This window comes from Bubalus bubalis, chromosome 1, assembly GCF_019923935.1.
Source record: "Bubalus bubalis isolate 160015118507 breed Murrah chromosome 1, NDDB_SH_1, whole genome shotgun sequence".
NCBI lineage: Eukaryota > Metazoa > Chordata > Mammalia > Artiodactyla > Bovidae > Bubalus > Bubalus bubalis.
The window spans coordinates 95,701,038-95,718,301 of record NC_059157.1 but is presented as its reverse complement, the minus strand read 5'-3'; the positions used below and the strand labels follow the sequence as shown (position 1 = coordinate 95,718,301).

Below are 17,264 nucleotides of genomic sequence, written 5' to 3'. Positions count from 1 at the left end.
ATAGCAATCAGGGTACTTAAATATAGCTTAAGTTGGCTTACTTTTGATCTGCTTAAGGTGTTATAAAATCCAGATATGGATATCATGAATAAGATTGAGTGTAACACACTTAAATTCAGGGAACTGCTGTAAAATGTAGTAAGTTGATAAGATAATTAGCTAATCATAGTAAATAATAATGAATTTAAAACCAAGTCAGTGTCTTCTGACATTGTCATTAATTTGTTTTTTATTTTAGAACTATTTTAATTTCCTATCACAAGACACTGAACTTGACAGGATTAGAGGGAGACCTTGAACTTACCTAGTTTGTTTTCCCATTAATATAGTTCAGCTCTTTGATCTTTTGTTTAAACATGAATGGCTGTAATACTTGAAAGAAAAGTATTATTTTTAAACAAGTTTTTAACAACTAGAAGTGCATAATTTTAAGATGACAAAATAATGTATTGAATTCCGTAATAGACTGGCTCAATTTCTGTCTGAGCTAGCCAAATTAATTTTTTACTTACTTTATTTTTGCTTTCCAAAAATGTCACAGCTGTTTCACACCACCAGCACTTTCATGCAGAGCAAACCTCTAATGATGATGGTGGTAAATTATTTGATGGTTTACAACTTTGATTATTTTTTCACAGAACTCTAGGGATATTTAAATGGAATTACTATCATTATTTCTTTTGCAGATGAGTAAATGGAGAAGGAGAAAAGTGTAAAAATAAGTTTGAAGATAGAAATCCTAAATGATTTTGTTTATTTTGCTAAGAAAAATCTAACAATGGTTTGGTAGTAGTTAGCGAGCAGACACTTTGAAAGTGTTTAAACATAATTTTCTTATGTTTCACAGCTACATTTTCCGGTTAAGCTGCACCAGGCTGGGGCAGTGGGCCATTGGCTATGTGACAGGGGATGGCAATATCTTACAGACCATACCGCACAACAAGCCCTTATTTCAAGCCCTGATTGATGGCAGCAGGGAAGGATTGTGAGTATGAGACATGGGAGTTGGAGTGTTTATTGTTCACAGATGTGGAAGATAGAGCCTTCTTTTGATGGTTGGAATGGACAGTGAGGCTGATGGTCTGACTGGTTTTTATTTTAAAACTAAGAAATGGATGATCCTTAGATTTTATTGTTCATTTCTTAAAATAGTCAATTTAAAGTAACCTAAGTATTTGATTTTTTTTTTTTTTTAGCATGGTCTTCACAACCTTCAGATCTCAATATTTCCTTAGAAATGTTAGCAAATACTATACAGTTGGAGAATGGATGCAGCAGAATGATTATCTGATTGTTCCCTATCTAGCTCTGCTCCTGTGCTCCCGATTTGTACTCTCAGTATAGGGTCTTTTAATCCTGCTGTTGGGATCATGGGCAGATTCTGATAAGCTCTGTTCTTGGACTGTTAGTAAAGTTGCAAAGAAGCTCCCTTTGTGGGATTGCCACAGACAGCTCACAAAAGTAACCCGCCCCAGAGCCATCCATCTGCTCTTCTGTCTCAGAAAAATACAACTGGTTATTAAAGGGGCCTGGAATTTCATTTCCTTGGGGAGCACTGTGCTCCTATGTCTCTGAAACATGCCTTCCTTCTCTCCCACCCTCCTCTTTCGCTTCCTCTCTTTTGTCTTTTTTTTTTTTTTAAAGTATAAGTGAGGTACAATGTTAAATGTTACAGGTGACCAGTATAATGATTCACAATTTTTAAAGGTTATACTTCATTTGTTGTTGTTGTTGTTCAGTCACTCAGTCATGTCTGACTCTTTCCATGGACTGCAGCATGCCAGGCTTCCCTGTCCTTCACTCTCTCCTGATGTTTGTGCAAACTCATGTCCATTGAGTCAGTGATGCCATCCAAACAGTTCATCCACTGTTGTCCCCTTTTCCTCCTGCCCTCGATCTTTCCTAGCCTCAGAGTCTTCCAGTGAGTCAGCTCTTTGCATCAGGGGCCCAAGTATTGGAGCTTCAGCTTCAGCATCTGTCCTTCCAGTGAATTTTCAAGGTTGATTTCCTTTAGGATTTATTGGTTTGATCTCCTTGCTGTCCAAGGGAACTCTTAAGAGTCTTTTCTAGCACCGCAGTCCGAAAGTGCCCATTCTTCGGCGCTCATTCGGCTCCATTTATAGTTATTGTAAAATATTGACTATATTCCTGTGATAGAAACCTGAGAGGGGGAAGTCTACCAGAAAGAGCAAATAGTTTCCAGTAGCAGAATTTTACTTTGCCAAAGTAAGAACAGAAAAAAGAAAAAGTGATGGGCTCCATGTGAATGGATAGAAGTTTTGAATTTTAAGAAATAATTATGTAAGAATGAATGGCAAACTGGTACTAAAAGTCTGTATTTCTCCTTTTTTTAATTATAAATTTGCTATTCTGTTATTTATACCTTACCTCTAGTACATCAAGGATTCATATGTGTGGCTTTCTATCCACTATAACAGGATTTTTGTCTTGAAGAAAATGTACTTCAGAGTTTTAATTTATAAAAAGAGATCATGAGTGGGCAAATCTGTGAATGGACTAATTTTGATATATCTTATTTATATTATGGGCTTTTCTGGTGGGTCAGAGGTAAAGAGTCTGTCTACCAATACAGGAGACCTGGGTTTGATGCCTGGGTCCGGAAAATGCCCTGGAGAAGGAAATGGCAACCCACTGCAGTATTCTTGCCTGGGAAATCCCATGGTCAGAGGAGCCTGGCTGGCTACAATCCATGTGATTGCAAAGAGTCAGACATGAAACAACAGCAACAACAAAAGATCAGTAAAAACACAGGATATCATCTGTCTGACTGTTTCCAACTGTCAGGGTCATTTGTCCATTCCTTATAGTTAGTTAATCTGATATTGTGGGACATAAGTGATAAAGAAGTTTACTTTGATAACTAGCCAAGATTCCTTATTCCTTCAATGCCATTGAAAGGGACTCAGCAGCAGCAGCAGTATTGAAGACCATAATCATTTAATTGCTCCTATACAGAATTTTTAAACCTGTTCTCTAGCAAAATTATTGTGTTTGTAATCTTTTATTTCTGAATTCTCCCTAGAATTCAACATTCTTGAAGTGTGGTGAACAAATATAAAAAGAAAGTTACCAACTTTTGTTTATCACTTCTATAACGTTTGTAGCATTTTGTCCTACCCCTATAATGATGCTCTAAAATTTTTATCATAGTCATATGTAGTCAACTCCTTTTCCTAAATCTTAAAAATACAACAACAAAAAAACCCACTCACTGATTTTCTCCTTACCATATGAAAATTGTCTGTCCTCTAGGTTTATTTTTTCCTGGTTTTCTTGTAGAATTTTAAACACTAACATATTTATAGACTGTTTATGGATAAATATTTTTTGTTCCTTCACATAATAGTTTTAGTATAGTTTTGCCTTTTATTCACCACTGTAGTATTATATTCTTAAGTTATCATTCGGAAATCTAAAACAAAAAGTTAATAAACAAAATCACCGGTAATTTAATGAATTGATGAAATCCAGCAGTAATATTACTCATATCCTAATCTATGATAGGTGCTTGCCAACATGATCAGCTTCATTTTTTAAAATGGATTTCTGAATAACTAAGCACTGGTTTAGCACAGCGAATGGCATGATAACTTTTAGTTCTTATCTTAATTCTCTCTAGTAATGGAACCTTATGTTTATAAGCCATTCTGTTGGTAGCTTCGTTTGAAATAAATGAAACCTAGAGTTGTAACCTTTGTGTATGTGCACATGTGTATGTGTGCCAGGGTAAATGGAAGGTGAAACAGAAAGGGAATGGGAAACTAGGGAAAGAAAACACCACAAAAATGTGTGGATAACTTTTATGAGAAAATTGTGGGCTTTAATTCTATTTTTGTTTCCTGGTGGTACTAAGCATAGTGTAAAATGTAACATTAATTGTGCTTCATGTGAAAGACATAATAATTGCAAATAGGTGTATATTCTGAGTATTTTGGAATAGAACATGAGTAACCAGTGAAAGAGTTAGTCACTCAGTCATGTCCGACTCTTGTGACCCCCACGGACTGCAGCTTGCCAGGCTCCATAGATTTCTCCAGGCAAGAAGACTGGAGTGGGTGGCTATTTCCGTCTCCAATACATATAGTAAAGGTATTTAATTGAAAATGATTGCTTAATGGCTGAGTCCATATTCATTATATATTTCTTTTATTTCCTAGATTTTAAATTTCCTAAAAATAACATTGTAGTATTATGGAAACAGTGATAGAATAAATTCTTGATGTAAGATACATAAAAAGGAGACATCTAAATGTGTGTTTAAATTTAGAAGAATCTGATTACATAACCTTAGAGGCAATTAAGACTTGTATATAGTTACGTAAATAAAATTTCTGTTTATAATCCAGCTATCTTTATCCTGATGGGAGGAGTTATAATCCTGATTTAACTGGATTATGTGAACCTACACCCCATGATCATATAAAAGTTACACAGGTAAGGACAATTTCTGGAGAAATATTTAAAATTAATAAGTATTTGTGATGCCTTTGAAATAACATTCTTAATAATTGGTAAAGTCATGTACAGATATTTATTGCAAAATATCTTTAAGGAATTCTAAGAGTGTTTGAAAAGAAATTATAGAACTTTCTTCATTTTTTGGATAAAAATCTCGTTAATCTTTCTGCTTCCAATATAATACTGACATTTATGTGGGGAAATAGATAAATCTGTAGGTAGGCAGATTGATAGGAAAGGAGAGAGATTTAGCTTTAGAAAACTTCAGGGAAGATTAGAATAATTCTATGTATTAGTTTTTAGAGTCAAATGAGTAATTGAAACCTATTGGAGACAATAATTGTATTCTTGTAAATCCACTGTTGGCACCCTCATAGGTTATGACTTGGGAGGTTAACTTCGTAAAGTCTTTCTCAAGGGTGATATTCAATAGTTACCAAAACCTAAACATGTTTGACTCTAGATTGCATATACATATCACTTGAATATACACACAAAAATCTCTACACCAGGATGTTCACTTTAGCATTTTTCTTAAAAATGAAATATTCAGTTCAGTTCAGTTCAGTCACTCAGTCGTGTCTGACTCTTTGCGACCCCATGAATCGCAGCACACCAGGCCTCCCTGTCCATCGCCAACTCCCGGAGTTCACTCAAACTCATGTCCATTGAGTCGGTGATGCCATCCAGCCATCTCATCCTCTGTCGTCCCCTTCTCCTCCTGCCCCCAATCCCTCCCAGCATCAGGGTCTTTTCCAATGAGTCAACTCTTTGCATGACATGGCCAAAGTACTGGAGTTTCAGCTTTAGCATCAGTGCAATTACAGTATCCCAAATACCTATATTCAGTCTTAGGTTAAATACCATAGTATACTCATACTTCATTATCTTGTAAAGTCTTTAACAAGAGGAAGGTAGCTCAGAACACTCACACGGGAACTTCTGCATCTTGTTATGTAAAAAAGTTACATAAAGCTTAATTATGTAACATTTGATTTTGTAAAATGACATTATGTAACTTCAATTTTATAAATAAAAATTACCATGTGTGAACATGTGAATGCACTTTAAAAAAATAAAAATGAAAAACACTAATTTGGCAACAGTCTTTGAGAGAGAACTTCCAATATTATGTAGCTGTAGTTAAAAAAATTTTTTTAATTTTATAATTTGGATATTTTGTACTTTGTATAATAATAAAACTAATAAAACCAAATGGTAAGTTTTAGGGAAAACAGTAGATAATTTTTCATTTCTACTTCTTTAGATTTCAATGGTTTTGATATTTAAAATATACTTGTTGACATGTGTACTCTTTTGGGCAGTTTTAAAAATTTAATATATGAAAGCCATTTAAAAAGTTATGTACTGATTCTGTGTTTTCTAACATATGTAAAAAGACACAGGAGACAATTCCTCATTATAAAGCCATTGTTTAAAAATTGTTTTAAAATTCATATTCAGGAGTAGTATCATTCTCTTAAACTACTCATAAATATTTGAATAGCTTACCTCTTAGGTTGCATTGGCTTCTGCAAGTGTGATTGTATCTTATTTTAATTTTTTTAATAATTGTAGATTGGCCCATTGAATTGCATAATCAGTATACGGGCTACAGTCTATAGGGTTCGCAAAGAGTCGGACATGACTGAGGACACACACACACATAGATACTTATCTAGTATTTTAGGGGTTTCAGTGATATATATGATACTTTGGACTTCTTTTCCATCTTGATCTACTCTTTCCCTTAATTTATTTTAAAATTATATAGTCACACATATACCATGGTAGACAGAATTTATATATGAATGAGTATGTGGGTGTGTGTATCTATGTGTTTATACATATATATTTTTTCTCACTGAGATTGTAAGATCTTTCACTAGGCTAGGGATTAAATATTGTCATTTATTCATCCTGTCCAAGGCCATGTATGTAGTACGTACTTACTAGACTAACACATTGCCTTATTTAAGCAAATTTTTGTTTCAGTAACTCCTTTTCTTTGTATCCCTATTAACAGTCTCTGTTCATACTTTCTTTATACTTACCAATATATCTGAATCTTCTTTGTAACAGAGACTTTTTCATTATTTGAACACTGAGAATTTAATTATGCCAAAAGCATCTAAACTAGTGAATAAAGAGAATAGGTTTTTAATAAAACAGTTTTTGGTAGCTGAAATGATTAGGTTTTTGATAGTGTTAGACTGGGAAGAGTATGCAAATAGGGATTTAATATAGAATTTGAGGAAAATAATTTATACTACTGAGCCTCAGTTTTTTTTTAATTCAGTGTATCTTATTATACTTTGCAGATTATATGACATAATAAATGTGGACAACAGTACCTAGCATGCAGAAAGGCCTTGGCAAATTTTCCGTCCTGAAATTTCCTAGATAGATGTCTAAGAAATAAAATTGTCAGCTGTATTGCAATTTTGATGTTAAAATTAGATGAGTATGTGGTATTTACGGAGAAAAGTATTGTTTTTTATTGCATTTAAAACCATACGTTTGTCTCTTAAATCATCCTGTTGATGCAGGTACCTTCCTAAAGGAACAGTACAAAATGTTAAATAATCCAAAGTATTAAAAAAGCTTATGCAGTTGCTGATAAAATCTTTTTAATTTTATGGACCAAATTGTGACTACCGATTTAAAACATATCTTAAATGGTAGTTTGATCTGACAGGATCAAGTGTGAGGAATTTACTGTAAGTCATGGTATTTGAGAAAATTCAGTATTATCAGTTCATGCAAAAAAATACATTAATGTTGCCTTTTTTGCTCCCCCAATTCCAGGAACAATATGAATTATATTGTGAGATGGGTTCCACTTTCCAGCTTTGTAAGATTTGTGCTGAGAACGACAAGGATGTCAAGATCGAGCCTTGTGGGCACCTGATGTGCACCTCTTGTCTTACAGCCTGGCAGGTATAGTCAGGATTTAATTAGTCACGTTGATGTCTTCCTTATATTCCCTATGAATATGTCTTTTTTCAGTTTTCTTCATCTTAAGGATTCAAAAAGTCATACTGATAAGTGTTTGTTCGAATGGTTGATTTTTTTAAAAAATCTCATATGTTTGAATCTTTCACTTCCATAATTTGACTTTTTGTTGGGTTTTCATGTTTTTCTTGTGCTGTGCTGTGCTGTGCTGTGCTTAGTCGCTCAGTCATGTCCTACTCTTTGTTACCCCATGGACTGTAGCCCTCTCTGTCTATGGGGATTCTCCTGCCAAGAATACTGGAGTTGGTTGCCATGCCCTCCTCCAGGGGATCTTTCCAACCCACGGCTTGTACCCAGGTCTCCCACATTGCAGGTGGACTCTTTACTGTCTGAGCCACCAGGGAGGCCCAAGAATTCTGGAGTGGGTAGCCTATCCCTTCTCCAGGGGATGTTCCTGACCCAGGAATCTAACCAGGGTCTCCTGCATTGCAAGTGGATTCTTTGCCAGCTGAGCTTCCAGGGAAGCCCTTTCTTTCACTATTATTTATTTAATATATAAAATTAAAATAACTTAATCTTACAATATTAATCATAAGTAGTTCTGCTTCTATAACACTATTGATTTCAGAATATCACTTACAATGTTGCAAACTAACCATATTTATTTATTGTAGCCCATATTCTATTTATAGTGGATCAGATTCTCAAGCAAAGTAAACCCTAGTAGGTAAATCTTACTTTGATGTTTCAACACTTCTCTTGAGAAGGTATGGCTCCTGTCTCATGAATGTCTCCAATTGCTCTGTAAGGCTAAAACAGGAGAATCAGACAGAAAGTTTCCCAAATGTCTTTAGTTCCCCAAGTCACTAAATTTTCCAATTTACAAGGCAAAGCTGCCTTCCATTCTGTAGGCATTCAATAAATAGAAATTGATTTGCTGTTTTAGAATAAGACCTAGAAAATAATTGGTTTTCCCAAGGGCTTCTTTAAAATATTTCTTTATCTGTAATGAAGGTTGGAGATTTTAAAATAGATCTTTGGACAGATTTCTAGTTTTGAGTATTTGGAGGATTCACAGAATATTTTGCACAAGCACTTTTTATCTACTCTGTTTTAACACAGTCAGTGTTGAAGTCAGTATTGTTGATTGGATTTAGAAAACAAATCATTAAACTTTCAAGCCTGTAAAAGAATTTGGAATTGAGCGTTATCATGAGTATCCATATTTCTGAACCTTCTTTCCAGCCCAGAACCTTTGTATTTCCTCAGGAAGGATGGCCTCAGGGGATCCGGACAGGGCAGTGCAAACTCATAGGAGCGTTGATGTTTGTTGAGCTCATTACTTGATAATAGAATATTAATGATTTTCACATTTTCGCATTCTTCTGAAGAGGGCCTCTTTTTACCTTTGGGGAACTTTTAAAAATGGATGAAGAAAAAGAGGAAGAAGTAGGAAATGAATTACAACTGATTTACATTTACAGAGCTGTTTCTGAGCTTCCAGACATCTTTCCTTCATTAGTAAAGATTGTTCAACCTCCCTACATGGCTCTCTTTCAATATGCATTTGATTTATATTTTACCTGAGGTTTTCCTTGTTTTCCTTGCCCTCATTTCCCTTTATACTTTCATGATGCTTGTGAATTTGGGGTAGTACAGGGAGAAGTTGGAAGAAAAGCAATGCCCAGTATGGCATCAGCAAACTCTCAACATAAAGTTACTTGCTGTTTATGTTAACAAATAATAGTTCTGCAGACATAGCAGTGCCTTTTTTAAAAAATAAGTGTTTCAATAAATTTAGGTACACTGGTAGAAGATAAAACTGTCAGTTTGCAAATGGATTTCAAATGTACCAGTAGAAAATATTAGAGATGTTATTAACTCAGTGCCTGGCTGACAGGGAGGGGACCACTTTAAGATTATTTGCTTACCTGAAACCCTTTAAGTATTTCAGGGCAAGTATTAAACTGACAGAGGCCAAATATGTTTGTCAAGCCCTTTAGACTGAGTTACGTCTTCGGTGCAGTAGTATGGTTCTTACAGGTTTGAAGAAAGTAAAAGTTTGCCTTTCTCCCTAAAGAAAACTAGAATTTTAGGCTGGTACAGGCTCCCAGTACTCTACCTCTACAGATGCCCTGCATACTTCGGCCCCTTCTCTGGGGTCCTGGGCTTGGAGCATACAAACACAAGCATAGACCTAGCATCTTCATCTTGAAACTTAGCGTTTGGAAGTTCAGAGGAAGTTCCCACTATGTTGGCAGAAACCTTTGGTTAGTAAAGATGATCATTTATAGTGTCATTCAAAATAGCTGTTTACCTTGTGGCTCAGAGTAAGTCAAAGAGTAGAGTTGAATGTAAAACAAAGAGGTTTTACTTATCTTAGTTTCTATATTCTTCTTAAATGAAATTAATCTTTTAAAACTCCAGGGCCAGTGATATGTATTTCATCTAGTGAGTCTGTGCACTACAATAGGTTTGTTACGTGCATGGACACAGGGGTGTTTCCCAGTTGTCATGGCTGTGTAATTAATCCTTTGCCCTTTACATCGCCACAGCTTTTCTATATTTTATTCTGTAGTCTTCAAATGGTACAGTTCCTCTTGCTTGTAGCTAATCAGTTACTTGATTCTCTTTATGATTTTTCATATTGATCTAATGGCCTTATATTAAGATAGGTTCGGTCAATTTGTAATTGTTAATATTTGAAATTTTTTCTTGTCTTTTTTTTTTTTTTTTAAACTCTTTAGTACTTCTTAGGTTTAGAGATGGAGAAGGCAGCGGCAACCCACTCCATTACTCTTGCCTGGAGAATCCCATGGACGGAGGAGCCTGGTGGACTGCAGTCCATGGGGTCACTAAGAGTCTGACACGACTGAGCGGCTTCACTTTCACTTTTCACTTTCATGTACTGGAGAAGGAAATGGCAACCCACTCCAGTGTTCTTGCCCAGAGAATTCCAGGGATGGGGGAGCCTGGTGGGCTGCTGTCTCTGGGGTCGCACAGAGTCGGACACGACTGAAGCGACTTAGCAGACTTAGCAGCAGCAGTTTTAGAGATTGAGGGAGTACATAAATTGTCAAGTGCTAAAAATTGTCTGTGAGTAAAGTTTTAGGAGAAGCTGTGTGAAAAAGTAGTAATAAAGTAGTAGTTGAGTAAGTTAAGTAGGAAAAAAAATTTGACAAATTCGGAAGTGCTTAGAAAGTTGAAATAATCAAAATAAATCACACTCATGTCACTAGTGAATAATATTATCCTAATATAATCATAGAATTTTGTATATAGGTTAATGAAAAATATGCAAAGGCAGGATTTCAGCATCTTTAAAATTCTTCCCACACCAGGATGTTTAATGATTAATAAGGATTTTTCTGATACATTTTTGTCTCTGTAATCTGCATGTTGTTCTTGTTTAGTCCCATAGTGAAAAGTGAAAGTCTCTCAGTCATGTCCAACTCTTTGCGACCCCATGGACTGTATAGTCCATGGAATTCTGCAGGCCAGAATACTGGAGTGGGTAGCCTTTCCCTTCTCCAGGGGATCTTCTCAACACAGGGATCGAACTGCATTACAGGTGTATTCTTTACTAGCCTGAGCCACAGGGAAGCCCACGTTGTGTCCAACTCTTTGCAACCCCATGAACTGTAGCCTGCCAGACTCCTCGTCCATGGGGTTTCCTAGGGAAGAATACTGGAGTGGGTTGCTATGTCCTCCTCCAGGGGATCTTCCCAACCTAGGATGGAACCAGTGTCTGTTATGTCTTTTGCTTTGCTGGGCAGATTCTTAAGATCTTCCCTGGTGGCCCAGATGGTAAAGCATCTCCCTGCAATGTGGGAGACCCAGGTTCGATTGCTGGTTCGGGAAGATCTCCTGGAAAAGGAAATGGCAACTCACTCCGGTACTCTTGTCTGGAAAATTCCGTGGATGGAGGAGCCTGGTAGGCTACAGTCCATGGGATTGCAAAGAGTCCGACATGACTGAGCGACCTCACTTTCACTTTCTTTCTTTCTTTTTTTTTTTTTTGTATTTTATTTTTTTTATTTATTTTTTTAAATTTTATTTTATTTTTAAACTTTACATAATTGTATTAGTTTTGCCAAATATCAAAATGAATCCACCACAGGTATACATGTGTTCCCCATCCTGAACCCTCCTCCCTCCTCCCTCCCCATTCCATCCCTCTGGGTCGTCCCAGTGCACCAGCCCCAAGCATCCAGTATCGTGCATCGAACCTGGACTGGCAACTCGTTCCATACCACTTTCACTTTCATATGCTAGATAATATACAGAAAAGAGAAGACTAGGACTAAGATTGTGCTAAATCGCTTCAGTCATGTCCATTTTTACTCTATGGACTGTAGCCTGCCAGGCTCCTCTGTCCATGGGATTCTCCATGCAAGAATACTGGAGTGGGTTGCCATGCCCTCCTCCAGAGGATCTTCCCAACCTAGAATTGAACCAGTGTCTGTTATGTCTCTTGCTTTGGCAGGCAGATTCTTAACCACTAGCACCACCAGGGATGCTCAGAACTAAGATGACAAGTTAAAAGACATTGATATTGAAGATCAGTTGTCAAAAAGCCTTTGTAATGTCTTAGTTCTGTCCATTTCTCTTCTGAAATATATCTGTAGTCTTTTCAAGGACTCTTTAGTATGCTCAAGATCTGTGAATGAATTCTAAGAATTTGAAGCCTCAGCTCCATTTGTTCCATTCAGTAGCTGCTGAGTGATTCCCTTCAGCTTTTCACATTTTGTTTTTTTGCACTTTTTTATATTGCTGACAATATTATTGGTACTAAACCTATAGCCAGGAAGACCAAGTTTCTATTTATTCCTTTTTTAACACCAATAGACATGCAAGTGATCTCTGGTTCAAGTTTTCTCTATGCCAAAGAGAACTGTTGTTGGGTCAACATTTGGGAATTTCAAAGTGATGTTCAGTAGTCGGTATCTCAATGGGAATTTAGTCGTTAAAGAAGCTTCAACTTGTGAACATTTTGGATAACCTGAATATTTCTACATGTACATATAGATTTCACTCAGTGCCTCTTGCTGCCAAACCAAAAATCTGTTTTGACAGCTTTCATAGTTTTGTATGGACTGCAGTATTTGACAATCATTTAAACACATTATTGCAAAATACCCCTGTTATTTAATAAAAACAAAGGTCTTATACAGTGAATCTAGTTAAAACAGTTAACAGACATCAGCTATACTAAATTCTCACATGAGTGAGCTGCTCACTGAATTTAACCTAATTGATTGTCAAAATGAGGACAAATGAACACAAGTATGGGACTTTTCTATAGTTCTATACTGTGCTGTCAAACATTGTATATAAGCTTGTAGATGTAATTGGAAATGTTATGTGACTCTCTGGATATGAGTACATGTAGTAATATGTGTCTTTTGTTCTTTTTAACTTTTTCCTTATTCAAAATGGTGAAGGGCTAGAATGTGTTTTGTGACTTTAAAGCCAGTGTTTTTGTTTCTATCTGCTTGTTTTTCTGAGAGAAAAAATTGAGTTTTCAAACTTAATTGGGCACAAGAATAATTTGATATCCCTTAACTTGCTTGATACAAGCTGACATGGAATGACATCCATCATTCTCTAGTATCTCAAAACCATTGTTATTTATTTAGGAAACAATCTTTGGGCATCTTCTCTGTCTGAGGTTCTATACTAAAGACCCAGTCTATACCCGCAAGACGTTAAAATTAAATCTAAAAATTTTATAGAGGGGCACAGTACTAATAATCACTTGAAATGAATATCCTGTTATCTTTCAAATTTAATTATGGATGGGAAATATTTTTGTTACTTTCTGCTACTTTGGTTGGGTGTATTGACATGAAAAGGATTTTAAAAGCTGCATGTCTGCCAAGAAGCTCTGATAAATCAGAGTCCAATAGGAAATATTAAACCCAGACCATAAAACATTTTGTGTTCAACCATTGTGAATCTTCAGCAAGTCGCTCTTCACTAACTTTTCCTTCCACTTGATGCCCTACTTTGGTTTAATTGAAATTCATCGGAGACTTAAAGTTTATGTAATTAATGGAAACCTAAGACATGCGCAGTAGAGGTGTCAGTCAGCTCTTTCAAGCTGCAAGTGGTTACTCTAATTGCTGTCATAATGGCCCATTAGTCATGCCTCCAAAGAGGCGTCAGACACTTTCGTCTTCTGAAACATCTGTGTTATTTAATAAATTGAATAAGCAAGCCTGAGTTTGCACAGAATACTAAGTAAGCTTGAGTAATCACCTCTCTAGAGGCATTCTTTGAAGCAGTATCACCGTGGGTGAGGCATTTCTATTCTATGCTTGGCAGTGAAACTTGGGAGAGTTTTCTTTCACTTCCACACTGTTCCACGAATATTAACAAAACATTTTCTTCTTTACCCTGAACTCCTCCATGTCTTCTTTTTTGTAATAGCACATTATGTGGAAGTGATGTTGCAGGGTTACTACGTAAGGTGTCAAGTAAGGAACTGTTTTTATTTGATTTTTCATTTCAAGAGTATAGAAAATATCTTCTGAGTTCATGAACAGGACAGACTGTAAACTATGTTCTTCAAATTTTCCTTCCAAAATAAAAAATGGAGATATATATATATATATGTATATATATATATATGCCAGTTGGATATGCAGCCTTGTTTTTAATTACTGCTAAGGACTTTAATTCAGTTAAAAATAAAATTAATGTTTTCTTCTAGTTATTCCTCCTGCATATTTTTTCAAAATAATTTAGAGGAAAGATATTGGAATATTCAAAATGCTTCATAAAAAGTCAATAGATGAAAATTGATAAGCTCTGGTTTTAACATGACATGTGATTAAAGAGATTTATATATGTCCCATATTTAGAGAGCATTATTGGGGAAGAAATATGTAACTGAGAGTTGAGAAGTCAGCTCAAAGGACCACATTCAAGGCACTAAGAAATAATCTTTTAATATCTCTTCCTTCAAAAGCAACCAGGCTTCAAATTTCTAGCCTCAGTGAAACTTTTTAGACTTATTACTACAAGTGCTTAGTACATGATAAAATGTTGAAACTCCTCTTTCACTTGAGAGTCATGTAATGGCTGCAGTTTCCTCAGCTATCTTACCTCTTTTGTTTTGTTCCTGAGATTATTTTTGTAGTAATTATAACAACCAGAATTTGCATAGCACTTTGGAAAGCTTTGAATTAATTTTTCTTACTTTACCTTTCACATATCCCTTAAAATGTGCATTCTTTCATTATACCCAACAAATAAGATGAAATGGCTTACCCAGTGTCACACTGTTGGAATTTGTGGGTAGAGGATTCTAGTCCAAGCCTCCAGATCAGAATGTCTATACTCCTTTCCTGATTCACTGTTTTCATGGGCTTCCCAAATTAAAACTAGAAGAGTCTAGATTCATTAATGTCATTTCCATTTGCCCATCATAAAAGAACATCAAAACTAAAGATCTCTCTTTCTCTGTTACTTATTGTAATATCATCAACTGTCCTCATTCATTCTTTTTGTTTGTTTTTTAGTTTATTTTTTCATTGAAGGATAATTCCTTTACAGAATTTTGTTGTTTTCTGTCAGACCTCAACATGAATCAGCCATAGGTATACATATATCCCCTCCCTTATGAACCTCCCTCCCTATCACACCCCTCTAGGTTGATACAGAGCCCCTGTTGGAGTTTCCTGAGCCATACAGCAAATTCTCATAGGCTATCTATTTTACATATGGTAATGTAGGCTTCCATGTAACTCTTTCCATACATCTCCCCCTCTCCTCCCCTCTCCCTGTGTCCATAAGTCTGTTCTCTATGTTTTTTCTCCATTGCTGCCCTGTAAATAAATTCTTCAGTACCATTTTTCTCTATTCCTTATATGTGCGTTAGAATATGATATTTATCTTTCTCTTACTGACTCACTTCAGTCTGTATAAGTTCTAGGTTCATCCACCTCATCAGAGCGGACTCAAATGCACTCATTTTTATGGCTGAGTAATATTCCATTGTGTATATGTACCACAACTTCTTAATCTGTTCATATGTTGATGGGCATCTAGGTTATTTCCATGTTCTAGCTATTGTAAATAGTGCTGCAATGAGCAGTGGGATACATGTGTCTCTTTCAACCCTGGATTCCTCAGGATACATACCTAGGAGTGGGATTGCTGGGTTATATGGTGGCTTTATTCCTAGTTTTTTTTAAGGAATCTCCATACCATCTTCCATAGTGCCTATATCAATTTACATTCCCATTAACAGTGGAAGAGGGTTCCCTTTTCTCCGCACTCTCTCTAGCATTTATTGTTTGTAGACTTTTTGATGATAGCCATTCTGACTGGTGTGAGGTGATATCTCATTGTGGTTTTGATTTGCATTTCTCTAATAATGAACGATGTTGAGCATCTTTTCATGATTCTGTTAGCCATCTGTATGTCTTCTTTGGAGAAATGTCTGTATGGGTCTTTTTCCCCCTTTTTGATTGGGTTGTTTTTCTACTATTGAGTTGTATGAGCTGCTTGTATATTTTGGAAATTTATCCTTTGTCATTTGTTTCATTTGCTATTATTTTTACCCATGTCTTTTCACCTTGCTTATAGTTTCCTTTGCTGTGCAAAAGCTTTTATGTTTAATCAGAACTCTCCACCATGACCCATCCGTCTTGGGTGGCCCTACATGTCATGGCTCATAGTTTCATTGAGTTAGACAAAGTTGTGGTCCATGTGATCAGATTGGCTAGTTTTCTGTGATTGTGGTTTTTATTCTGTTTGACCTCTGATGGAAGAGGATAAGAGTATATTTAATTTCTGTAATTGTGTTGTCTCTGAGTGTTTATTCTTTAATTCTTCTAGGTCTTTGTTAATTGATTCTTGCATTTTCTCCATTTTGTTTGCAAAGGTTATGATCATCTTTAGTATCATTTTTCTGAATTCTTTCTCGGGTAGTTTCCTCTTCATTTATTTGGACTTCTGTGTTTCTAGTTTGTTCCTTCACTTTTGTAGTATTTCTCTGTCTTTTCATTTTTTTTTTTTTTTTTAACTTATTGTGTGTGCAGTCTCTTTTTCCCAGGCTTCAAGGTTGAATTCTTTCTTCCTTTTGGTTTCTGCACTCCTAAGGTTGGTCCAGTGGTTTGTGTAAGCTTCTTCTAGGGTGAGATTTGTGCTGAGTTTTTGTTTGTTTTTCCTCTGATGGGCAAGGCTGAGTGAGGTGCTAATCCTGTCTGCTGATGACTGGGTTTGTATTTTTGTTTTGTTTGTTGTTTAGATGTTGTTTAGATGCGGCATCCTGCACAGGGTGCTATTGGTAGTTGGGGGATGCTGGATCTTGTATTCTAGTGGTTTCCTTTGTGTGAGTTCTCACTATTTGATACCACCTAGAAGGCAATGGCACCCCACTCCAGTGTTCTTGCCTGGAAAATCCCATGGACGGAGGAGCCTGATAGGCTGCAGTCCATGGGGTTGCTAAGAGTTGGACACGACTGAGTGACTTCACTTTCACTTTTTACTTTCATGCATTAGAGAAGGAAATGGCAACCCCTCCAGTGTTCTTGCCTGGAGAATCCCAGGGACAGAGGAGCCTAGTGGGCTGCCGTCTATGGGGTCGCACAGAGTCGGACACGACTGAAGCGACTTAGCAGCAGCAGCAGCAGGGTTAGTTCTCTAGTAGTCTAGGGTCTTGGAGTTAGTGCTCCCACTCCAAAGGCTCAGGGCTTGATCTCTTCAAATCTTTATGCTTATGGTAAGTTTTGAACATATATGATGAAAATTTTCAAGAATATATGCAGTGGATTCTCTGTTTAATTTCCAAGTGTATCAGGGCTGGCTGAGGAGACTCA

At 36.3% G+C, this 17,264-nt stretch overlaps 1 protein-coding gene across 14 annotated transcripts in view; it reads left to right on the top strand.

The window, feature by feature from the left end:
• The window catches only part of CBLB (Cbl proto-oncogene B), a 224,662-nt gene that overhangs the window by 123,808 nt on the left and 83,590 nt on the right, over window positions 1–17,264 (top strand). For all 14 annotated transcript variants that reach the window (XM_044941414.2, XM_044941433.2, XM_025283292.3 and 11 more), the window contains 3 exons: window positions 848–985; window positions 4,368–4,455; window positions 7,288–7,419. In XM_044941414.2, the coding sequence (XP_044797349.1) occupies window positions 848–985; window positions 4,368–4,455; window positions 7,288–7,419 (358 nt within the window). The remainder of the gene's footprint in view (window positions 1–847; window positions 986–4,367; window positions 4,456–7,287; window positions 7,420–17,264) is intronic.